Source organism: Barbus barbus (genome assembly GCF_936440315.1).
Source record: "Barbus barbus genome assembly, chromosome: 11".
Classification (NCBI taxonomy): Eukaryota; Metazoa; Chordata; class Actinopteri; order Cypriniformes; family Cyprinidae; genus Barbus; species Barbus barbus.
In genome coordinates this window covers 26,295,037-26,315,954 of record NC_136739.1, presented here as the reverse complement: position 1 = coordinate 26,315,954, position 20,918 = coordinate 26,295,037, and the positions used below count along the sequence as shown (strand labels likewise).

Genomic DNA, 20,918 nt, shown 5'->3' with positions numbered 1-20,918 from the left:
TATTGTGGTTATTAAGAAGTAGAAGGCAAATATTTTGGACTTTATCCCTTAAAAGTAGTGTTTACTGATTGTCATTCAAGCACATGCATTCATAAATAGGAAAAAAACTACTTATTAGCCAGTGATTTTCCACTAAATTACGCATCTCCTTCTCTATGCTAGGGATGGGCGATATGACCAAAATCTTATTTCACGATAAGAAAAAAATCCCAGATAACAATATATTAATATATAGTATTTTTTGTTATTTTATTATTCTAATTTGTTAAAAATGCACGGCTCCAATATAATGACATACATGCAATTTCCTCTGAACTGTCTACATTCACTTAAGAAATAAGCAATTGTGTTTTCGTGAATATTCCACACAGTGGACATTTTGACATAATTATGTGTGTATTTGACCATTCAAGTGCAATAAGATATGAAAGAGAGCGGAATTCGCAATCGCGTGCTATCTGAGAGGCGGCTTTCTGTGCGTGCGCTTCAGCTGTGTCAGTCAATGCGTGACCACTGCAATGAGTTCTTTTTCACAGCTTATTGCGTTTAATAACTATATTTAACATCATGCACGTCTCGAATTCTTGATCACATGGAGCATACCATCTGAGGTGGCTTTCTCTGTGTGTGCTTTGCAGGTGTGTCAGTCAGTGCAAACACAAATACCATAATATACACTATGCTAGAGTTAATTATCTAAAGATAGACAATTTATAATGTACCATCGCCACAATATATAGTGTCATAACGCCCAACCCTACTTTATGCCATTCACACCTTTGTAGCTCCATCAATGAAGTTCATTCCAATTTCAGAAGTGGAGAAGAACAAGTCCACTGAAGTAGACTCACCAAATGTTCTGAAATGTGATCTATCAGACGCTACCACTGAGGTGCTCTGGTGCAAAGATGGTAGAGAGCTGGCCCCAAACCCTGCGCTCAATTTCCAAAAAGATGGAAGTATGAAGAAACTAACTGTTCAATCAGGAGAACTGTCTGATACTGGAAACAACACCTGTCATGCTCCAGGTGATACTGTATCATTCAAGGTGGACGCTCAAGGTGATTTTCCCCAACACTACCACACAATTAACTATTGTTTCATGGCACATTAGATATTTCTTTAATTTCTAATCACTCCCCGTTTAAAAAACGTACCTCATGTAACATCTTTACCATCCATTGAAACCCTGCTTCTATCACTTCTTGATAACTTAACAGCAAACCCTGTGACTAACACATTTGTAGGTTAAGACTGCCTAATTGTCTTTTGAAAGATTTGTAAACGATTCATGTTTTTTGGCACAAATTAATTTGTCAATAATCTACCTTTTTTTTTTAATTTTCCAAATTTTCATAGCACACCCTGTTAGGTTCTCAGCACTCCCAGAAATTGCGAGGAACAAGTTTATCGAAGCAGGCTGTCCCATTATACTTCAGTGTGAAATCTCAGACCCTACTGCCCAAGTTTCCTGGCTAAAAGATGGAGTCGAACTCCTACAAGACAGTGGACTTGACATCCAGTCAGAGGGCACTATGAGGAGAATGATCATCCAATCAGCCGAGCTCAAAAACTCAGGCGTGTACAGCTGTGAGGCTGTAGATGATCGCATAGCATTCAAGGTGGATGTTGCAGGTGATTTTGAGTCTACATACTTTCTCAAAACCATTAACAATGTGTCAAATAACGCTTCATCCACTAAATGCTGTTTGCCCTTATCAGAGTTTAACAAAATAAACATTCATAACCAAATAATCAAAGCCCCTCTTGTTAAACACTAAAATTATCTCCTCGCCACTTTTGCTGATACAAACTGTAAAAAGGATTATAAAGGTTTTTGAACATCTTCCGAATCACTTACTATACAATATTACTATATTGTATAGATAATGTCACCTAATTTAGACATGCTCATTAATTTATATGCTCAGAACAATACGCTTCAGAACTACAGTAGCAAATAACATGAGATACAAACTCATGATATACACTCGGAATCAGCTAAATGTCTCATTCATTAGCCATACGTAAGTTTTAATATTTTTCATCATTTCATTTCATTAGCTTTCATATCTTAGAAAGGCTTTTTGGTAATTCTATGAATTTGACTGAACAAAAATCCTCTTAGCTCCACCAGCGATGTTCTCAGCTGTTCCTGAGATTGAGAAGAACAAGTCCGTTGAAGCAGGCTGGCCAATCATTCTCCAATGTGAGATATCTGATCCTACAGCCCTGGTCCAATGGGACAAGGATGGATTACAGCTACTACCTCAATCTGGGGTTTACATCCAATCACAGCACACCATGAGGACACTGATTATCCAATCAGCAAATGTGTCCCACTCTGGGTTTTACAGTTGTAATACTGCTGATGATATCAGCGAATTTTTTGTGGATGTTAAAGGTGACATACAATATCTAAAGTATTCTGTTATATAACTAACAAATACATCATTTTGTAGAGTTCTGTTTTCATTGGGTGAAAGCATTCTTCTCTACCTTTCAACAGATCCATTCTTGCTGCTTTATGGGCTCCTTAACCATTTCCCTAATGCAGGAATATATCTGAAGCTTCACAAGTTTGTTTGCAGCATTTCCACCAACTACTACTATTCTTAAATGCTATTTAACCAGCATCTTGTTTCTCTTTATTTTAAAAGAAACCATTTATGCTGGGCAAGCATGTACCTTTATTATCTGTGCTTAACAACACTTAATTCTCACAAAGCTGTCATTAACTGTATTCTCTTTTCCTTTGTATAACATGTGGCTTTTAGAGTGGAGAACGTTTTAAAGGGCTGCCCATGCAATCATCATCAGTGCTTGAATTGCATGCTTCACGTCATACTTGTGACAAATTAAATGCAGCACAACATAAAACTAAGGTCCATTTCCTTTTCATTGCAGCACCTCCTGTGACATTTGCCTACGTAGCAGAAGATGATCTGCACAGAAATATTGTGGAACTAGACAATCTACTCCTTTGCTGTCAAGTGTCCAGGTCAGATGCTACTGCACAATGGTACAAGGATGGAGTAGAGCTAAAGCCTAGTGACAACATCCTCATAGAGGCAGAAAATATTATACGAAGACTGATCGTCCTGTCAGCTCAACTCTCAAATTCCGGGACGTATACCTGTCGTGCTGGAGATAGTGCCTTAACATTTAAAGTTAATGTAAGAGGTGAGTATATTCATACCAACAACTCAAAATCTGATTAAATTTACAAGGCTGTGTAACTATTTTCTTTTGCTTCACAGAACCTCCAGTGATGATTGTATATCCCAAGGAAGATGTCCACCTTGATCGCTATGTTCCGGAAGAAATTGTCCTCAGCTGTGAACTTTCACGACCAAATGGAAAGGTGACATGGTTCAAGGATGGACAGAAACTACAGGAGAGTGAAAACATAAAGCTAAAGTCAGAGGGTCCGTACAGACGACTAAAAATTCTGCGCAGTGGTGTTGAGGACTCTGGAGAATATGTCTGTGACACAGCTGATGACTCAATATTCTTCAATCTAAACATTAAAGGTATCGAATTTAGGTTTAAATTATATTGCATGTAGAGATTTCTGATGTCAGCCAGAAGGAAAGTTGTTGCAGCAGATCAGATCAAGATATTCAGTTGGATAACAGATTACGAAAACTTTTTTTTATCTTGGAATACCATGCATTGATGAATTTTCCCAAAGTGAAAATGACCAGGAACATGAATTAAAAAAGTAAATAAGGTCCATTTTGATGTCATGTTTCCCTATAGAACCACCTGTGCGCATAGTTTCTCCAAGCCAGTCCCAAATGGAACTTTGCCAACAGACTTCTGAGAGGATGGTCCTGAGCTGTGAAATCTCTAGACCAAACGCCACTGTACGTTGGTATCGAGATGGACTTGAAGTGGAGGAGAGTGACAGCCTAATTCTGGAAGTTGATGGTGTCTATAGGAGACTTATTATCCCAAAACCTACCGTTAAAGACTCTGCAGAATATGTCTGTGACACTGCTGATGACTCAGTGACCTTCTTTGTAAACATCGCAGGTGTGTCAAAGACCCTCTATTTAATAATCCATATTAATAATAATAAAACAGCTTCAGTTCTCAATGTCTGTAATGACTTTATTCCTTCATGCAGAGCCACCAGTTAGATTTATTCGGCCGAGGAAAATGGCCTATGGAGTAGAGAAACTTGTTGGAGACATTGTGGTTCTTGAGTGTGAAGTTTCTCGACCAAATGCTGAAGTTAGTTGGAAGAAGGATGCAGAAGAGATTGAAGAGAACAGCAACATAACTATCACAGAGGATGGCACAAGTCGACAGTTAACCATTCACTCTGCAGCTCTTGAAGATGCAGGGCAATATGTCTGTGATGCTAGAGATGATGTGATGGATTTCCTAGTGAAAATCAAAGGTACATTTCTGTGATAAGCAGATTAAAATGCTTTGATGAATCCGTCACTGCAACTAACTAAAATTTTACCCTCTTCCTTCCAGATCCACCACTAAAAATTCTGCGGAAAGCTGACATAGAAACAAAACGCAGATTTGTAGTGTCTGATGCCATTGTGTTAAAATGTGAGATCTCAAGACCAAATGGGGTGGTCTGGTGGCTTAAAGACAATGAGAAGATTGAGGGAAATGAGCATTTCATCTGTGAAGAGGAAGGGATATTCAGATCCCTCATTGTCCTGAGCGCTGAGTTGAAGGACTCAGGGGAGTACATATGTGATGCACAAGATGATAAATTCGTCTTCGGTGTTACTGTAGAAGGTACTGCTTGTTAAAATGCAATGTAAATAATGAAAAACATGCACGTACAGTTCAAAGTAAATATACAAAACTTTACCATTACCTTGTCATTGGGGCAGTACCCTCAAAAGTACACTTTTGTATCTTATCTACCCACTTATGGTACCATTAGGCATAGATAAGGTACACCGTACCTTTGAGGGTACTACCCCATTGACAAACTGCTGTTCCTCCTAAAGATTTTTGCACAAATATTTTTGACAGTGTACTCTAAAAAATAACTAATTATTTTTGCTCAGAGGCTCCAGTGTCCATTGTTGGAAATTCAGAGAAGCCAGAACACCACATTTTAATGACAGGAGATGAGCTTATCCTGGAATGTGAGGTATCTAGAGTAAATGCTATAGTCCAGTGGTACTTCAATGGACGTTTACTGCAAGAGGATTCACGGACACATATTGAAAGCAGAGACACAACTAGGAAGCTTGTGATATCAGGACTTCAGACATCAAACTCTGGAGAGTATATTTGCGATGCCATTGATGACAAGATGATAACTAGACTAACAGTTGAAGGTACCAGTAGCATAGCCAAGAAAACACAATTTCAAATGTGTCAATTAAAACACTGTGCAAATAATAACTTTTTTTTTCATAGAACCACCATTCAAATTCATCAAAAAAGATGAAATAACAAATATTTCAGCCTATGAGGAAGACAGTGTGACACTATGTGCCACTGTTAACAGGGTCAATGCCCCAGTTAAATGGCAGAAAGGCCGTGATCCAGTTAGAGGTGATCGTTTCCACACAACAAGTGATGGTAACACCCACCAACTCACTATTAACCCACTTAAGAGAAGTGATACTGGAGAATACATGTGTCATGTGGGATCTGACGAGATGCATTTCAGTGTCCATGTTAAAGGTAAGACCAGGGAATGGGCTGTGAAATTATACAATTCTACAAAGTGTTATTGCTTGTAAAGTGTGACTGCTTGTAAAAGATCTCTAGTAAAATGTTGTCGACATTGTATCCTAATCAGCAATGAAGGTGAAATTCTCCAAACCACTAGAAAATGTAGTGGGACTCAAAGATAGTGATGTGGTTTTAAAATGTGAACTGTACAAGTCAAAAGGAGATGTTCAGTGGCTCAAGGGCAGTCAAGAGATTGCACCAAACAGACATTTTACAATCAGAGCTGAGGGTCGAGTGCGAAGCCTGACAATACATGATGTCACAGAAAATGATGCAGGAGAGTATGCTTGTGAATCTAAAGATGAAAGGACATCAGCAACTGTAGTGGTCAACAGTAAGTTAAATTCTACCAAAGAACTTCCGTTAATCTGCATAAAGCTTGACCTGAAATCATGAATGAATCGTATATTAATTTAGTGCCAATTTCCTTCTCTTCTTGTCCCAAGTTCCTCGCATTGTGGAGTTTATTGCCGAGCTACACAACATAACTGTCATGGAAGGAGAAGACGCAACATTTAAGTGTGTGGTATCTCCAGAGGATGCAAAGTTGGCCTGGTTTAAGAATGGCCAGCCAATTTCATCAAATGAGAAGTTCAACATCTCAAGTAACGGATTATGCCACATGCTGCATATAAACAAATGCCAAGTCTCAGATAGCTGCAAGTTGACAGCCGAGGCTGAAGGTGTGATTTCCAGAGCTATCCTACAGGTCCAAGGTAGAATACCATCCATTATTATTTGACTTCCCTATTTAATTTTCGTTTGCTTACAAATCAATCAGAATGTGACTTATGAACATGTATTCTTAGCATCAACCTATGAAGTAACCAATTAACTAATGAGTAATTTTCTACATTTGTCTTCAAAATAATATTTGGAATGCAGAGAATGGTATATTTTAGGAGCCAGTGCAGGTCTTTAATGCCATGTCAACATGTTTGAGTTTAATAAGGACCCTTTCAGACATGCCTGAATTGTTGAAAAGGTGCTTATGATGGCTTGTGCTTAACAGCTTCTCCAGTTAGAATTCCACTCTTAACTGACAGAGGCAAGTGTTACTACAGCACATAGCAATGTAGAATGAGGAGCTGTACTCCAAGCACATTAAATAATGTCATTCTCATTGGCTCTGCTCATTGGTTTTCAAATATAAAGACTTTTCTAAAGTGTTAAAATGCTATGGGAAAAGATCTTATCATTTAACCTTATCTGTATTCAGAGGCACAGGTGCTTTTCACAAAGAGCATGGACCCGGTGGTTGCAGAGGAGTTTGGTGAGGCAACACTTGAGGTGGAGGTCAGCCTTGAGACTGCGGAGGTGCAGTGGATGAGACAAGGAGTGGTTATACATGCAGGGTCCAAATTCACCCTGAAGCAGAATGGCCAAAAACGTTCTCTAACAATCCACAAACTCACCCTTTCAGACAGGGGCACCTACTGCTGTGAAACGCTTCATGACCGCACACAAGCCAAGCTCACTGTGGAACGTAAGTCTGTACTGCTGCTTTCTTTCTCACTATGTGCTGTTGTTAGCATTTCTTTACAGTGATGGTCCCTCATTACTGCCCGTTGCGATGTTGTTGTCTTAAACAAACTGAATCAAGTGACCAAGAGTAATGTGAGCAGGAGGCAGCTACTTTAGTGACACTTGTTCCACGGTTTGACAGCAGCAAACAGGTGACTGGCAAACTACTTACTGAGTTCTGGCAAACAGCTTTCTGTATTGACATTAGATCAGAAAAGTTATGATAATTTAATTAAGCATGGCAAATGAGAACTGGATCAAGAGCTGGTAAAAGGTCCTGGCTAAGTAACCTTTTAATTCCTCTTAGTTGCCTGTGAAACACAGATATTATGAGAGGAGGATAAAAGTTTCATGTGGCTCTACTCACAACTGATTTCCATTGCCTTCAATACACTAATTAGTCTTATTTCAAACCTACCATACAAGATTTTGAATATCTCTCAATGTAACGTTTCAAGATAAAATTAAAGGAACACTCCACTTTTTTTGAAAATAGGCTCATTTTCCAACTCCCCAAGAGCTAAACAGTTGAGTTTTACCGTTTTCGAATCCATTCAGCCGATCTCCGGGTCTGGCGGTAGCACTTTTAGCGTAGCTTAGTATAGATCATTGAATCTGATTAGACCATTAGCATCTTGCTCAAAAATGACCAAAGAGTTTCGGTTCGGTACGTACCTCGGTTCGGGGGTCACGGCTCGATACGACTTCAGCACAACAGGGAAAAAACAACAAATCTACTATGCTCGGTTTCTTTTAATTTACTTTGAACAGAGAGTAGTACAGTAGTAATAATAAATATTATATTACATTATATATATATATAATCTGCAGTACATATATACATAAAATGAATACATTTTTGAAATATATTTGATTTAGTTAACAGATAAACAAGGGGAAAAAACAGTGCGACATGTAACATAGCCTATATATGCTGAGTTTCAGTTCATTTTTGTGACAGGCTTAATTTGTTCACAGAAAGGAAACTCAAATGGTTTTGTTTTCATTGTGAGTGTACACAAATATGCATTAAGACGATAAGTGATTAAAGTTGATTCTGTTGGTACAAGGAAACAGTTGAAGTGATCGCATCACACACACACACACACAAAACACATCAGTTCCAGCATTGCTAAAGTTGGTACTTTATAAAAATTATGGAATTATGGAATATTTGGATTTGTGCCGAATGAGAGAAATAGGATACACGAGCACAACGCTCCATTTGGCAAAGAGTTGAGTGCACAAGCCTTTAAAGTATACTCCTTTGTCAATCTATGTGAGAGACGCAGTCAGAATCAGCACACGGTCACTGTTTAGTGGGCTTTGTTTTTAAGTGTGCAACTCTGTATTTTAGCTCTTGGGGAGTTGGAAAATGAACCTATTTTCAAAAAGAGTGGAGTGTTCCTTTAATTTACTCTTTAGAAAATAAACAATTAATTACTAGTGATATACATTCCATTCAGGATAGATCAAGGCGATGAAGCTGTGTTGTACAAATGAGCAAGTGATGAGAGAAAGTCTGCACTTTGGCTGTTCCTGGCACCAACTATGAATCTGGATCTGTTTTCATTCCAGCTAAATGTATGCACTGGCCTTCAAAATCTAGGGTGGTGTCACCAACTCTCTAAAATAAACCCCTCTTTTCCACAGGGAATGCCTGTCTGCCAGTCTGTTTTGGAAAACTTAAAAAAAAAAATGTTGGCATAGCCCTGATCGAAGGCAGGATTTAGTGTATTGCTAACACCAAGTGGACAAAACCATGTCATTCTAATTCTGTTGCTCTATTTTTTCTCTTTATTACCTTTAGCTTTCATCTTAATCTCTCTTTCTTTTCTAAACAATTCTCTCAAATGTAATTGCATCACCATTGAAAAATACTTTTTTTGCCGTTAACAACCTGTGCTTCTCACACAGCACGAAAAATCAAGATTCGGAAAGGTCTAAGTGAGATCCAGACTTACGAACGAGAGACGGCTTCTTTTGAGTTGGAGCTGTCACATGGCAATGTGGATGGTGTGTGGCAGAAGGATGGGCACATTCTCAAAAACAACAACCGCTTGCGTATGACTGCAAAAGGACGAGTACACAGCCTAACCATCTCAAACCTGACCTTGGATGACACTGGCACCTACATATTCTCTGTTGAGAACATCAGATCACAAGCAAGATTGGAAGTTAAAGGTATTGTGCAAATAAAATAAATTAAACTATTTTTATAGCAGAAACATAAAAGGGCAGTTCACCGCAAAAGGAAAGTTAAGTCATTATTTACCAGGTGTTGTTCTAATGCTATATGCCCACAAAAGGAGAAATATTCTAAAATATCTTCATCTACATACTGTAATGGCAGTGAAAAGCAACCAGCTACAAACTTGACCACAAAATGATCCCATGCAACTTGCTCTTTCTTCTCTGTAGTAAATATATTTGTTGTGTTCCAGTTGTAGCAACAACAAAATGAGTTTGCATACTCACATCCTCAGCTTTCATTCTGACTGTCATCTGACAACTGGAGTTAGGGTCTGGAGATACTCACCTCAGAGAAGAAAGTACACAGATACTTTTTGGTTTTTCTAGGTGTTGTGGTTTGTGTGTGTGTGGGGGGGGGTTGTATTATTAATTTTGATTTATCAAGATTTATGTGATTATGTGGATAAGCCTGAGCAGAATTTTTATTTTTACATTATTTTTCCTTTTGTGGTCTGAAAAAGAAAAGAGGTGCATACTTCTTTAGAATAACACCAGGGTGATATATCCCTTTAAATGTGATGTACTGTAATTTTGTTCACTACAAAAAATGACAGCTTATGTAGTTTTTAATATTGTTTAAATTAGTACTGCCCCATAACTATTAGGTCGCAGAAAAAATTAAAATCCACAGATCATTAACGGCTAGTCTATGCGGTAGGCTAATACAGTACATTGGGCAGGACACCCAAACACTTGCCATACATCGACCTCAAATATGATTTATCATCTGAAATATGTTAGTAGCAGCAACTTTACATTGCTGCTCAATCTAATGTTAACCTAGAGAAATGTGCGCTGTTCAAGTGTCTCTGGAGTGTGTCTGAACAGTAGCGCTCACTGCAGGACAGATGGAGGTGCCGGTGTGCTCACTTGCTCTTAAAATTCATTTTTGGTCATAAAGATAAGAGTAATACATCTTTAGAATCTGTAAAAACTCTACGTTTATTTGTGTGCACTCACAATAACAACAAAACATTGCGCTTTTGTAAAATAATGAAAGCAAACAGGATGCGCTTTCTGCCATCTCGGTCTGTGAACTTGAGCGCAAAACTCCAAAACTCTGTGTACGCTTGCCTTACAGACATAAAAAATAGATCTATGAGTGAAATGTCTACTTTCAAATGAAAATTTAAATGGAAAACAAATATTCTCAAATTATGTAATCTGTATGCAGGGCCTTCCTTAGCTGACGCAGGGCCCGGTGCGAGGTAGAGAGACTGCACCAGTTGCACCACGCAAGGGGGTCAGACAGGGACAGGGCAGACAGGGACGTCCCTGTCTGTATGAAGCACGCATACAGGCATATCCACTACTGCAGAGATGACGAGTCAGTGTCACCGACTTCTCTTAAACAGAAAACAAAGAAAGCACTAGTTTATCAATGAATTAGTCAATTAAAATGTTAATGCGGCCTCCTTACTGTTTTTCCCTGACACATTCTATCATTAGGCTACTTATGTCGGTGTGCTGTGGCAAGCTTTATGCATGCGCTTGAGAATTTATCAGGCAATGTAAGCAATTAAAGGCTCATTTTAATGATTTAAATGATTTAATAATAAACGAGTAATTAGTCGACTAATGCTTCAAATGCTTCAGAATAATCTTTAGTCAAGGGCAGTTTAAATAATTTGTGAAAACAAGAAAAATGTACTAGAAAAGCAACACAGCATAAAATATTAAGACAATGCAGTAAGACAAAATACACTTGTTAAAAACACATTATCTGAGAACAAGTCTTAAAGGGGTCATGAATTGAGAAATAATGTTTTCCTTGATCTTTTGACATACAAGAGCTCATTGTACTATAAAAGCATCCTGTAAGAGTCAGAACTCAAATCTTCCTTGTTAGTCCAAAACCGCCTCTGTAGAAGATCAACAAAATTTCATTGAGAAAAAAAAAAACTGTCATTGCAATCAGCAATATGTGACTAAAGACAACAGAACCCTTTATGATCTGTTATTCTGTTTACACTAGACACCGATTACACCAGACAGCGCAATATGGCAAATCCCAGACAGCAAAGTGGTGCCTCATTCTATTTCTGACGTGAGCACTTTCCGCATCCAGTGTAGACAGAATCAATATACTGATTATAGCGGGTTCTATCACCTTTAGTCGCGTTGCATTGAGCTAGTCAAAAGCATGGATAAACATTATTTTTGAGGAAGCTCCAGATCGTGCCAGCAAGACAATGTTAGTTTGTTCACTTCATTTTATTGTGGATTTATTTTTAACTAATTATAACTAAATTATGTTTTTTGATGTAAAAATCTTGCTAACATTCTAAATAGACATCAGAGAACATTATAAAACTTTTTAAAAAAAATGCAATTCATGACCTCTTTAATATCTTATGCAGGGTTACTTAAGTAAATTCATCTTTCAAGGATTTTTTTTAGACACATAAACTGGAAATTTAGATTTAAAATACTCATCTGGGATTCAGTGTTAAAATACTTTCTAGTTTAAAGTGAAAGGACAACTAAAAGTATGTAATTGATAGGCTGACTTCTATTTGGCTTTGTGGCACCATTAAAACATTACTTTGTTTTTTTAAGCTGCCTGACATCAACTCCAGGCTCAACCGATGACATGAGTTCAGGGCAGCACAACTCTTATTTTGAAGGGTTATTTATTATCAGTTTAGAAAACCTGCTTGTGAACTAGTGGTGCAGAAATTACACAAATGCTGAAGTGATTTAGCAGTTCTGTAAGATTTAGCCACGGATTTAAACCACCCGTATCACTTTACCACACACCTTCTCTCCAACACCCTACCGTACAAAAACAGCCACCCTAAATTATCTGAAACACATCCAAAATCCTTAAATAACCTATGAAGGCAATGCTTATACTCATATTAACTATTAGGCTTGCAATAATCTGTATCTTGTTTCGTAATTGCTTTTGCAACAATTAACATATATGGGGTGGAATTTGGCCATGATCAAGAAGTCGTAGGAGGTAAGACAGTCCAGAGCAATGAGGTAAGTCTCAAACTGGTTAAATTTCAGACGCTGATGACAGTACAATGGCATGGACAGACAGCTTTGCTACTGCTCTTACCATGTGTCAGGTTACACATATAAAAAGATATGGACAGACTCATGATCACATGATCAGACTACAGCTACTGAAACATTTCAAACATTCACAAGCATAAGGTGCCGGTGTAAGGTAATCTCTTCTATGCCAAGTCACTCAATAGGGTTTATCCTTTGGAGTCACAGAGCTGTCACTGAGGATGACAATAACGTGTAAACGCCACAACAACAAAGGACTCATCTCAAAGTCCTCTAGGCACAAAGCTGAGGTATGGTTAAACGATAAGCTCCTGTTGTACTCAACAGATTGATATGTGCACAGCTGACTCATGTGATCTCAAAAGTCAAACGGGGCAACCAGAAGTAAATTGTTAAAAATAATAAGAAATATTGACTGGCTTTGAAGATCATAGCCTTTCAAGTTTGATCAAAATGATTTTGTCATTGGTTCTGGTTTTGCCTAATAAAATGTGTATATCTAACATGATTTCATAAAGCAATGTTCTGCGACAAAAGGCTGACAAGACTCCTTTGCTTCCTCAGAAATTCCAGTATCAATTCTGAAAAAGCTTGAGGATATCAGGCAACCAGAGGGATCTGGTGTGACCCTTGAATGTGAGCTCTCACGCCACAACGTGGACGTCAAGTGGACAAAGGTAAAATAACATGGCATCCTCAGAAAACAAATATCTTTTTGCTGTAAATTAAAAATCATAACGTCCCAAGCCAATAACTGCAAATAATTTGAAAAAATTATCAAAATGAAGGGGGGGATGTTTTTTTCTTTCAGAATGAAGTTCATCTTAAACCAGGAAAAAATCATCGCATTTACTCAATGGGAAGAAAGTGTTTTCTACAGATACTGAAGTGTGAGCTGGGAGACTCTGGTTTATATGCGTGTGATGCCGGGGATGCCACAACATCCTGTTCAGTGGATATCTATGGTAAGATTATCACTTCATTAATCTGCAGATTATATCCTTTCCTGATTAGTTAAATAATTTATTGTGTATTAATATATAGGCCTAATAAATATACACAGTACACACTCATGTATTATGTAAACAAAAACTTTTATTTTGGATGCGATTAATCGCGATTAATTGTTTGACAGCACTATTTAAAACTAAATCTTAAATCTTAATGCCGCTGCTGAAGTAATTCACTCTAAGTACAACATTGCCATCTACTGGTACAGAGGTGAATTTAACAAAATGGGAAGCATTTACCCTTGCTTTGTTTTAAATGAGCAGCCTACATTATAAAATAAGGCAATTCCTTTTTATGTTTATTAACATTTCAACAGAGAGGGAGCTTGAGATACTACAAAGCTTAGAGGATCTGGATATTCAAGAAGGTCAGAATGCAGTGTTCATGTGTGAAGTGTCCCTGGACGATGTGCCCGGAGAGTGGTTGAAGAATGGCGAGAAGATAAAACCAACCAGCACCATTAAGATCCGTCAGGAAGGTTATTCTAGCACCTGTTGCTAAACTTTACCCTTTTCCAAAAATTAACCAGAAAATATTTAAATCATTATCTGATCATAAATTTTCTGTACCATTTTTTTCCTACTTAGGGAAAAAGCACTTCCTCCTCATATGCAATGTTAAAGAAGACGATTCTGGAGAGATCAAGTTTGTTACCAAGAATGTTGAGACTACAGCTTACCTTGAGGTGGAAGGTCTGTATTTAATTTAAGTCAAGCATTCAATACAAATCCAAAGCTAGTCACCCCCTTTGATGACAAGTCACAGATGCTATGACATGTCAAGAATTAACTTCAAACTGACTTAAAACTACAACTTTTCATTTCCACAGCACTACCAGCAAACATTGCGAAACCACTTCAGGACAAGACTGCTCTGGAAAAAACCCGCGTCATACTGGACTGCACTGTGACCAATCCTCGTTGCAGCATTCGCTGGTATAAGGGACCGAATGTCATCCTGCCCTCAGAGCGCTTTGAGATCTGCAGTGAAGGGTGCTATCGAAAACTTGTGATTCAGCAGGTGTTGCTAGAAGATGAGGGCACCTACAGTGTCCAAGTTGGAAACTACACTTCTTCAGCAAAACTAACTGTTGAAGGTGAGGCAAATTCAGCCCTTTTACACCAATTATGGATTGATTGACAGCACTGTCATATAAAAAATGAAGAAAGAAAAAGAAAAAATCAATAGTTCAACTGTCAGTCAGTTGTTCATTTAGAGTTAATGATCAGATTTGTTCTGTTATTATATGGAGTCACATTGTTTGCATAACAAACTAATGTTTTTTGTCTACACAACCTGAATTCCTGAAGTGTTGGGACGTTTTTAAATTTGAATAAAATGAAAATTAAAGAATTTCAAATGACATGAGCCAATATTTTATTCACAATAGAACATAGATAACATAAATGTTTAAACTGAGAAATTTTACAATTTTATGCACAAAATGAGCTCATTTCAAATTTGATGCCTGCTACAGGTCTCAAAATAGTTGGGACGGGGGCATGTTTACCATGGTGTAGCATCTTCTCTTCTCTTTTAAACAGTTCAAATGAGTCATCGCTGAACAGTGGAGTTCAGTTGTTCAGCGTGCGCTGACTGAATTCTGCCTCGCGAGTTCTCTCATTATAAACAACAAAGTGTAGATGTACGTGCGATGCAAGTAATGTATAAGAGATTTATTCATCACGCAGTGTAGATTAACTGATTGTAACAGGAGTGTTTTTAACGTGCATAAACTCACGCTAGGCTGAGCTTGTGATGATGTTCTTTGGTAATGTAATGTCCTTTACTCGTTTCTGTAGCTGTTTTTTAACCGGGGAAATGTAAGCATTATAATTAGTAACTTACAAATTAACTTAGAAATTAATTTCTATTAATTTGTTATCATGTTAAATACAAATTCAGTCACATTTAAAACATTAGGCTGCTTTTAGTTTTATGCTGGGGTTGGATCATTTTCCAGTGTTGTGCCCATTTTCGACTCCCTGCCAAATTATTACCCCCTTCCTTGAAATCGCTACCTGATTACCTAATCCTAATCCCTGACCCACACCTAACCCTAAACCTACCAATACTAGGGGGGTAATAATCTGGCGGGGGTCAGAATTCGGCACAACACCTGCAATGAAACTAAGTAAATAATTAATTTAAAAAATTCTCACAGGCTGACGACAGGACGAAATGAAGACTGAGCATATTGCCCAACACTAATTGGAACAACACACAAAAAAAAGAAGTGTCAAATCTGATACAATTCCACACAGAACCCAAAAAATGCACTGGGCAAAATTATTGGCACCCTTAACTTAATATTTGGTAGCATCCCCTTTGGAAAAAAAAACTGAAATCAATCGCTTCCTGTAACCATGAATGAGTTTCTTACACCTACTGGAATTTTGGACCACTCTTCTTTTGAAAACTGCTCCAGGTCATTCAGATTTGAAGGATGCCTTCTCCCAACTGCTGTTTTGAGATCTCTCCACAGGTGTTCTATGTGATTCAGATCTGGACTCATTGCTGGCCATTTCAGAACTCTCCAGCGCTTTGTAACCATTTCTGAGTGCTTTTTGAAGTGGGTTTCGGGTCATTGTCCTGCTGGAAGACCCATGACCTCTGGTGGAGACGCAGTTTTCTGACACTGGCCACTATGTTGCACCGCAAAATTCTTTGGTAATCATCAGATTTCATGATACCGTTCACACAGTCAAGGCATCCAGTGCCAGCAGCAGCAAAGCAACCCCAAAACATCTTTGATGTTTGACTCTAGGGACTGTGTTCTTTTCTTTGAAGGCCTCTTTTCTTTTTCTGTAAACAGTGCCATGATGTCGTTTACCAAAAAGCTCTACTTTTGTCTCATAGTACATTCTCCCAGAAGGATTGTGGTTGTGTCACATAAGTTTTGGCAAACTCCAGTCTTTCTTTTTTATGTCTTTGTGTCAGCAGTGGTGTCCTCCTGGGTCTCCTACCATAGCGTCGCTTTTCATTCAGATGGTGACGGATAGTGCGAGCTGACGCTGTTGTACCCTGTGTCTGCTGATCAGCTTGAATGTGTTTGGAAGTTAATCAGGGTTCTTTATCCATCATTCAAACAATCCTTTGTTGTAATTTTGCTCTTCCGTCCACGTCCAGGGAGGTTAGCTACAGTGCCATGGATATTGCACACAGTGGACACAAGAACATTAATATCTCTGGAGATGGACTTGTAGTCTTGAGATTGTCCATGTTTTTCCATAGTTCTTTCTCTCAAATCCACAGACAACTCTTTACACTTCTTTCAGAATCAGAATTAGCTTTATTGTTCGTCTCAAGATAAAGACTAAGACTAAATCAAAAATGCCTGCCAAAATGAACACTGCCATGAACATACTCTGGGTTGAATGAACTTACTCCCGGATGCGTTTTTGGAACCAGCATACCTCGAGTAAGCAAGGTTTGGGTTGATCAACAGAGTTCAGGGTTTAGCAGATGGCAAATTAACCCTGCTTTCTGGAACACCCCCCAGATTTGAGGATCCCTGACCTATAGGAAGAGATTATGGCAAAGATTTCAAAACAATATTTATCCATCTTTTGTACAGTACATTATAATGTTGTGGATCAAAAACTTGCATATAAAGCAGCAGAATTTCAATAGTGCTGCATCCCTAACGTACACGAATAATATCAACAAAACCTTAAATATATGCTATGTAATGACAATAATCTTTTCGGATGTTGCAACAACTTAAACCATCCAATCACTCCCCTAGGTGGGATGTTCTTAATTAACCAAACAAAACCAAATGCGTTTCTTGGCACAAAGACTAATCCGACATGAAACACCTAATCTCATGAGAAATTACCTAATTGTCTTGATATTCGAGCGTTTATTATACGCCAAATACATGTCAAATGCTTTTTAACATGTTTCATAGCCGAATTACTTAAACAATTTGTGCATTTCTAGGTACTTTAGGCGAATAAATTTCTGGCCCGCTTTGGGCGTTCAACTTACCCTCAGCCACGTGTCACTCAATTAGGCGCCAAAAGTTCTCTGCGGTCTGTGGTTACTAGAATTAACCGGCAGATGTCTCCCTTCCACACACATAGTACCTATTCTCTTCCTGACGAATTATAGTATATCAGAGTAGCATAAAAACTGAGGGATTTCATTAATTAGCCTAAAATCTAATTCAAAAAATATCTACCAAGCTAAAAAATGTCATATATTTATGTTGGTTTCATACATTAAAAAAAACATCTACAATTTTCAAAATATGATTTGCTAAAAATGTCAAATACAAAGTGCACTTATATGTCCGTTAATATGATTTTGCTAAATTTGACTGTGAAATATTGTTTTTGAAATATTAATAATAGGCTATTATATCGGAATTGCTTCTATTTCTTTTAATAAATAATAATTAAAAAACATTGCATTTACAGTATATAGCTGAGCCAATTTAACATGCCTATGGTTTGGCACTTCCTCTGTTGAAACAGCTCAGTCAGTCCTAATGGTGAGAGAGCTGCAGGATGTGGATGGGACAGCTCCTGCAGATGCTTGCTTTGAATGTGAAGTCTCTTTGCCTGTGGCCAAGGCACCTACCTGGACCCTGAATGGGGAGACGCTGCATCCTGGTCCTAAAGTTGTGGTGGAGAAAATGGGCACCATTCATAGGCTCACTCTCAAACAAGCATCCGAAGACATGAGTGGCACAGTGTGCTTCATCGCAGGGAGAGTCAAAAGCACTGCACATCTGCGAGTCATAAGTAAGTCATATATTTTGTTATAGTTATAATGCACATTTATATATTGCCAAGTAAAAGTTTGCAATACAGTATGTGATTATATACTATATCATTACCTTTAGTCTGAATAGGAGAGGTTTTTGATGCCTATTCTTAGACATGGAGTCTGGACTTGTTTTAATAAGAACTTGATACACACTAATAGCTTGGGCCATGTGATTTGCAGTGGTATCCTGCAGAGGGTAAGGGTTTATCAAGTGACTGCTGACTTATTAATATTTTTATTTTTATTTTTGGCAGGTAACCACTGAGAAACAACAAGCACTTATAGTGCATAATACTCAACTACGCCACTATTTAAATACAAAAAATACCAAATGAAATGATGAAACTGTTTTAATGTGTCTGAAAGAGAGAGGTCTATCATTCATTTATTTGAAATGCAAATTTAAAATCTTTGTTATGCTATGTTTTACACATTATATCCTGCTCTACATGGTTTACCATTCATTACATAATTTTTAAGTTTCTCTAAATTTATGATCAAACACATTGTGCTTTATAGGCTACACAAAATGAACAACACCAGGCCAGACACCCAGACGTGTAATTCAGCCATGTTGTTACAGCTTAAATTTCTTGCACAGTAATTTGATATTTACTTTTGAAATTTGTGTACTATTGTATATCCTTGTATAAATATCCTTTGTGTTGTTTTGTAATTCTTGTTTTGTGGGATGCAGATTAATGTGAGGTTAAGGCGAATGTTCAGGGCCAAAGCTGATCAAAAGAGGGGGTGGGACGGAAAGTAACTTCAGCATATATAACAAAGACACTGAATTCAAGAATACAGACGTTTTACAAAGTAGGGAAACATTTGCAAATAAATGGTTTTGATAGTTTTAGTTGTTTGCTTCTGTTGTAATCAGAAGGTATGTCACAATTCTTGCCTTTTACTTAAGTAGCCGAATAAAGTGCAATTTTCCCTTGTTAAGCAATATCTTTGAATAAAATTTGAAAACTAATTTTCTTGAGTGTTCTATTGTCTCTTTTTGATTAGTGAACTGTCAGTACTGTACACAGACAAAATGTCACTCTTAAAGATAAACACTGTACTGCAATCCAGAAAGGAAAGCTACGTACATGACTTACATTCTCTCTTTATTTTCCTACTTACCTTCACTCTGTTCCAAACCGATCGGCCTATGACTTTCTTAAACTTTTCTATATTTTACCAGTGCATTCTCTAGTGTGTTACAGAAAAAATAAAATAATAATAATAGTCATTGTGGTTATTTGTAATGGTTTGTATCTTAACAGGTCACAAACACCAGGAAGTTTTTACTTGCTTTGTCTTAATTGTGTAGCCAACCTCCATTACCATTGAACTCCATTGTCTGAATCATAACACCTAAATTAATGTTTTTGTTTGTTGTTGTTGTTGTTTTAATTAATACATACCACATCCCAGAACCCTAGTTTTAGAAGCAGTTTTGGAAAAAGGCTGGGGTGGGGTGGGGGGGGGGGGGGGGGGGTCTCACCTTATTTTTAAACACGGAAGTAATCCGTTTTCTGTGAATGTGCGAGACTTCCGGTTCATTAGCTGCTAACAAAGAAAGATAATAACGTTTTGCACTACAAACCTGTGTTCATAGTTAAGATGATGCATTAAAATAATATGGTAAGACACACCAATTTGCAATATCAAGCAGCAAAACGAGCTGTTTTTACATCTGACACTGGAAGCCAGACGCATCAAATTTACATTTTACAAATTTACGCGCACACCCTTACGGGAAAAATAAACTGGATAAAAAAAAAAATTCCAGTTTAGAAACATAAGCTATAAGCAGTGCATTAAAAAAAGCACTATACATTTTCATAAAAAATTAAATAAAAAAAAAAGGTAATATGTATGTTTATCCAAAATAGTGACCAATTAGTTTTGATGGCTCTTAGTCATTTTAAGTGATATATTACATTTTCACACTGACTTTAAATTAAATTTGTGTCTGTTTAAACGTATTAACATTTGGTCAAAGATTATTTGCATAGGCCATTTCATCTTATTATTGAAAAAAAATTCTTAATGTGACTAGAGGGAGCCATAAGCATTCAAATAAAATGTAAGAATCGGTGCAGCCTAAGTTTTAAGGCAGTACGTTTTTAATTCGTCTTCATTTTTCTTTATAATGCCCCGAGTGCCTATAAAAGACTTGCTGTAGAGCACATTAAAATAGGCTATGAGGAAACTGACTACTTGCTCATTGCAGACAATACAAGTGAAACAATTCACAAAGCTACAAGCACTGAAGCCTACCCACTATAACATTTTGTTTTGGAGAACAAAGTAGTATTACACGTTTCTTATTCAACAATTACACGTGAAGAGAAGTGCATTTGTGACCCCTCTCGTGCATCTATGAGAATATTGAAAAGGCGGTGTATTATTCAAAACAAGCACTACCAAGACTATTACATAACCTCTGAAAAACATGGGCCTGGGTTGGTCCTGTTGCATAAGCACACTAGTGTGAGAAGTCCTACTGAGATTGATGAAGTCGGACCTTGGAGAATGTACCAAGTCAGACATGTGATTTAGTAACATGTTCTCTACTGCATCATCAGTTTCAAACGTTGAAAGACTATGTA

The 20,918-nt window shown here is 37.6% G+C and overlaps 1 protein-coding gene across 1 annotated transcript in view; it reads left to right on the top strand.

The window, feature by feature from the left end:
• The window catches only part of LOC306877444 (obscurin-like), a gene marked incomplete at its 5' end in the record, with an annotated part of 30,263 nt that extends 10,980 nt beyond the window's left edge, over positions 1-19,283 (top strand). Inside the window, 21 exons of the mRNA XM_079429214.1 lie at positions 816-1,061; positions 1,360-1,635; positions 2,129-2,209; positions 2,908-3,183; positions 3,261-3,533; positions 3,763-4,038; positions 4,133-4,408; positions 4,492-4,767; positions 5,046-5,321; positions 5,404-5,673; positions 5,792-6,058; positions 6,171-6,440; positions 6,944-7,210; positions 9,166-9,432; positions 13,090-13,202; positions 13,337-13,490; positions 13,853-14,014; positions 14,124-14,228; positions 14,366-14,632; positions 18,018-18,287; positions 18,567-19,283. Of these exons, the coding sequence (XP_079285340.1) occupies positions 816-1,061; positions 1,360-1,635; positions 2,129-2,209; positions 2,908-3,183; positions 3,261-3,533; positions 3,763-4,038; positions 4,133-4,408; positions 4,492-4,767; positions 5,046-5,321; positions 5,404-5,673; positions 5,792-6,058; positions 6,171-6,440; positions 6,944-7,210; positions 9,166-9,432; positions 13,090-13,202; positions 13,337-13,490; positions 13,853-14,014; positions 14,124-14,228; positions 14,366-14,632; positions 18,018-18,287; positions 18,567-18,577 (4,679 nt within the window). The 3' untranslated portion in view covers positions 18,578-19,283. The remainder of the gene's footprint in view (positions 1-815; positions 1,062-1,359; positions 1,636-2,128; positions 2,210-2,907; positions 3,184-3,260; positions 3,534-3,762; positions 4,039-4,132; positions 4,409-4,491; positions 4,768-5,045; positions 5,322-5,403; positions 5,674-5,791; positions 6,059-6,170; positions 6,441-6,943; positions 7,211-9,165; positions 9,433-13,089; positions 13,203-13,336; positions 13,491-13,852; positions 14,015-14,123; positions 14,229-14,365; positions 14,633-18,017; positions 18,288-18,566) is intronic.
• Positions 19,284-20,918: the final 1,635 nt, after the last annotated feature.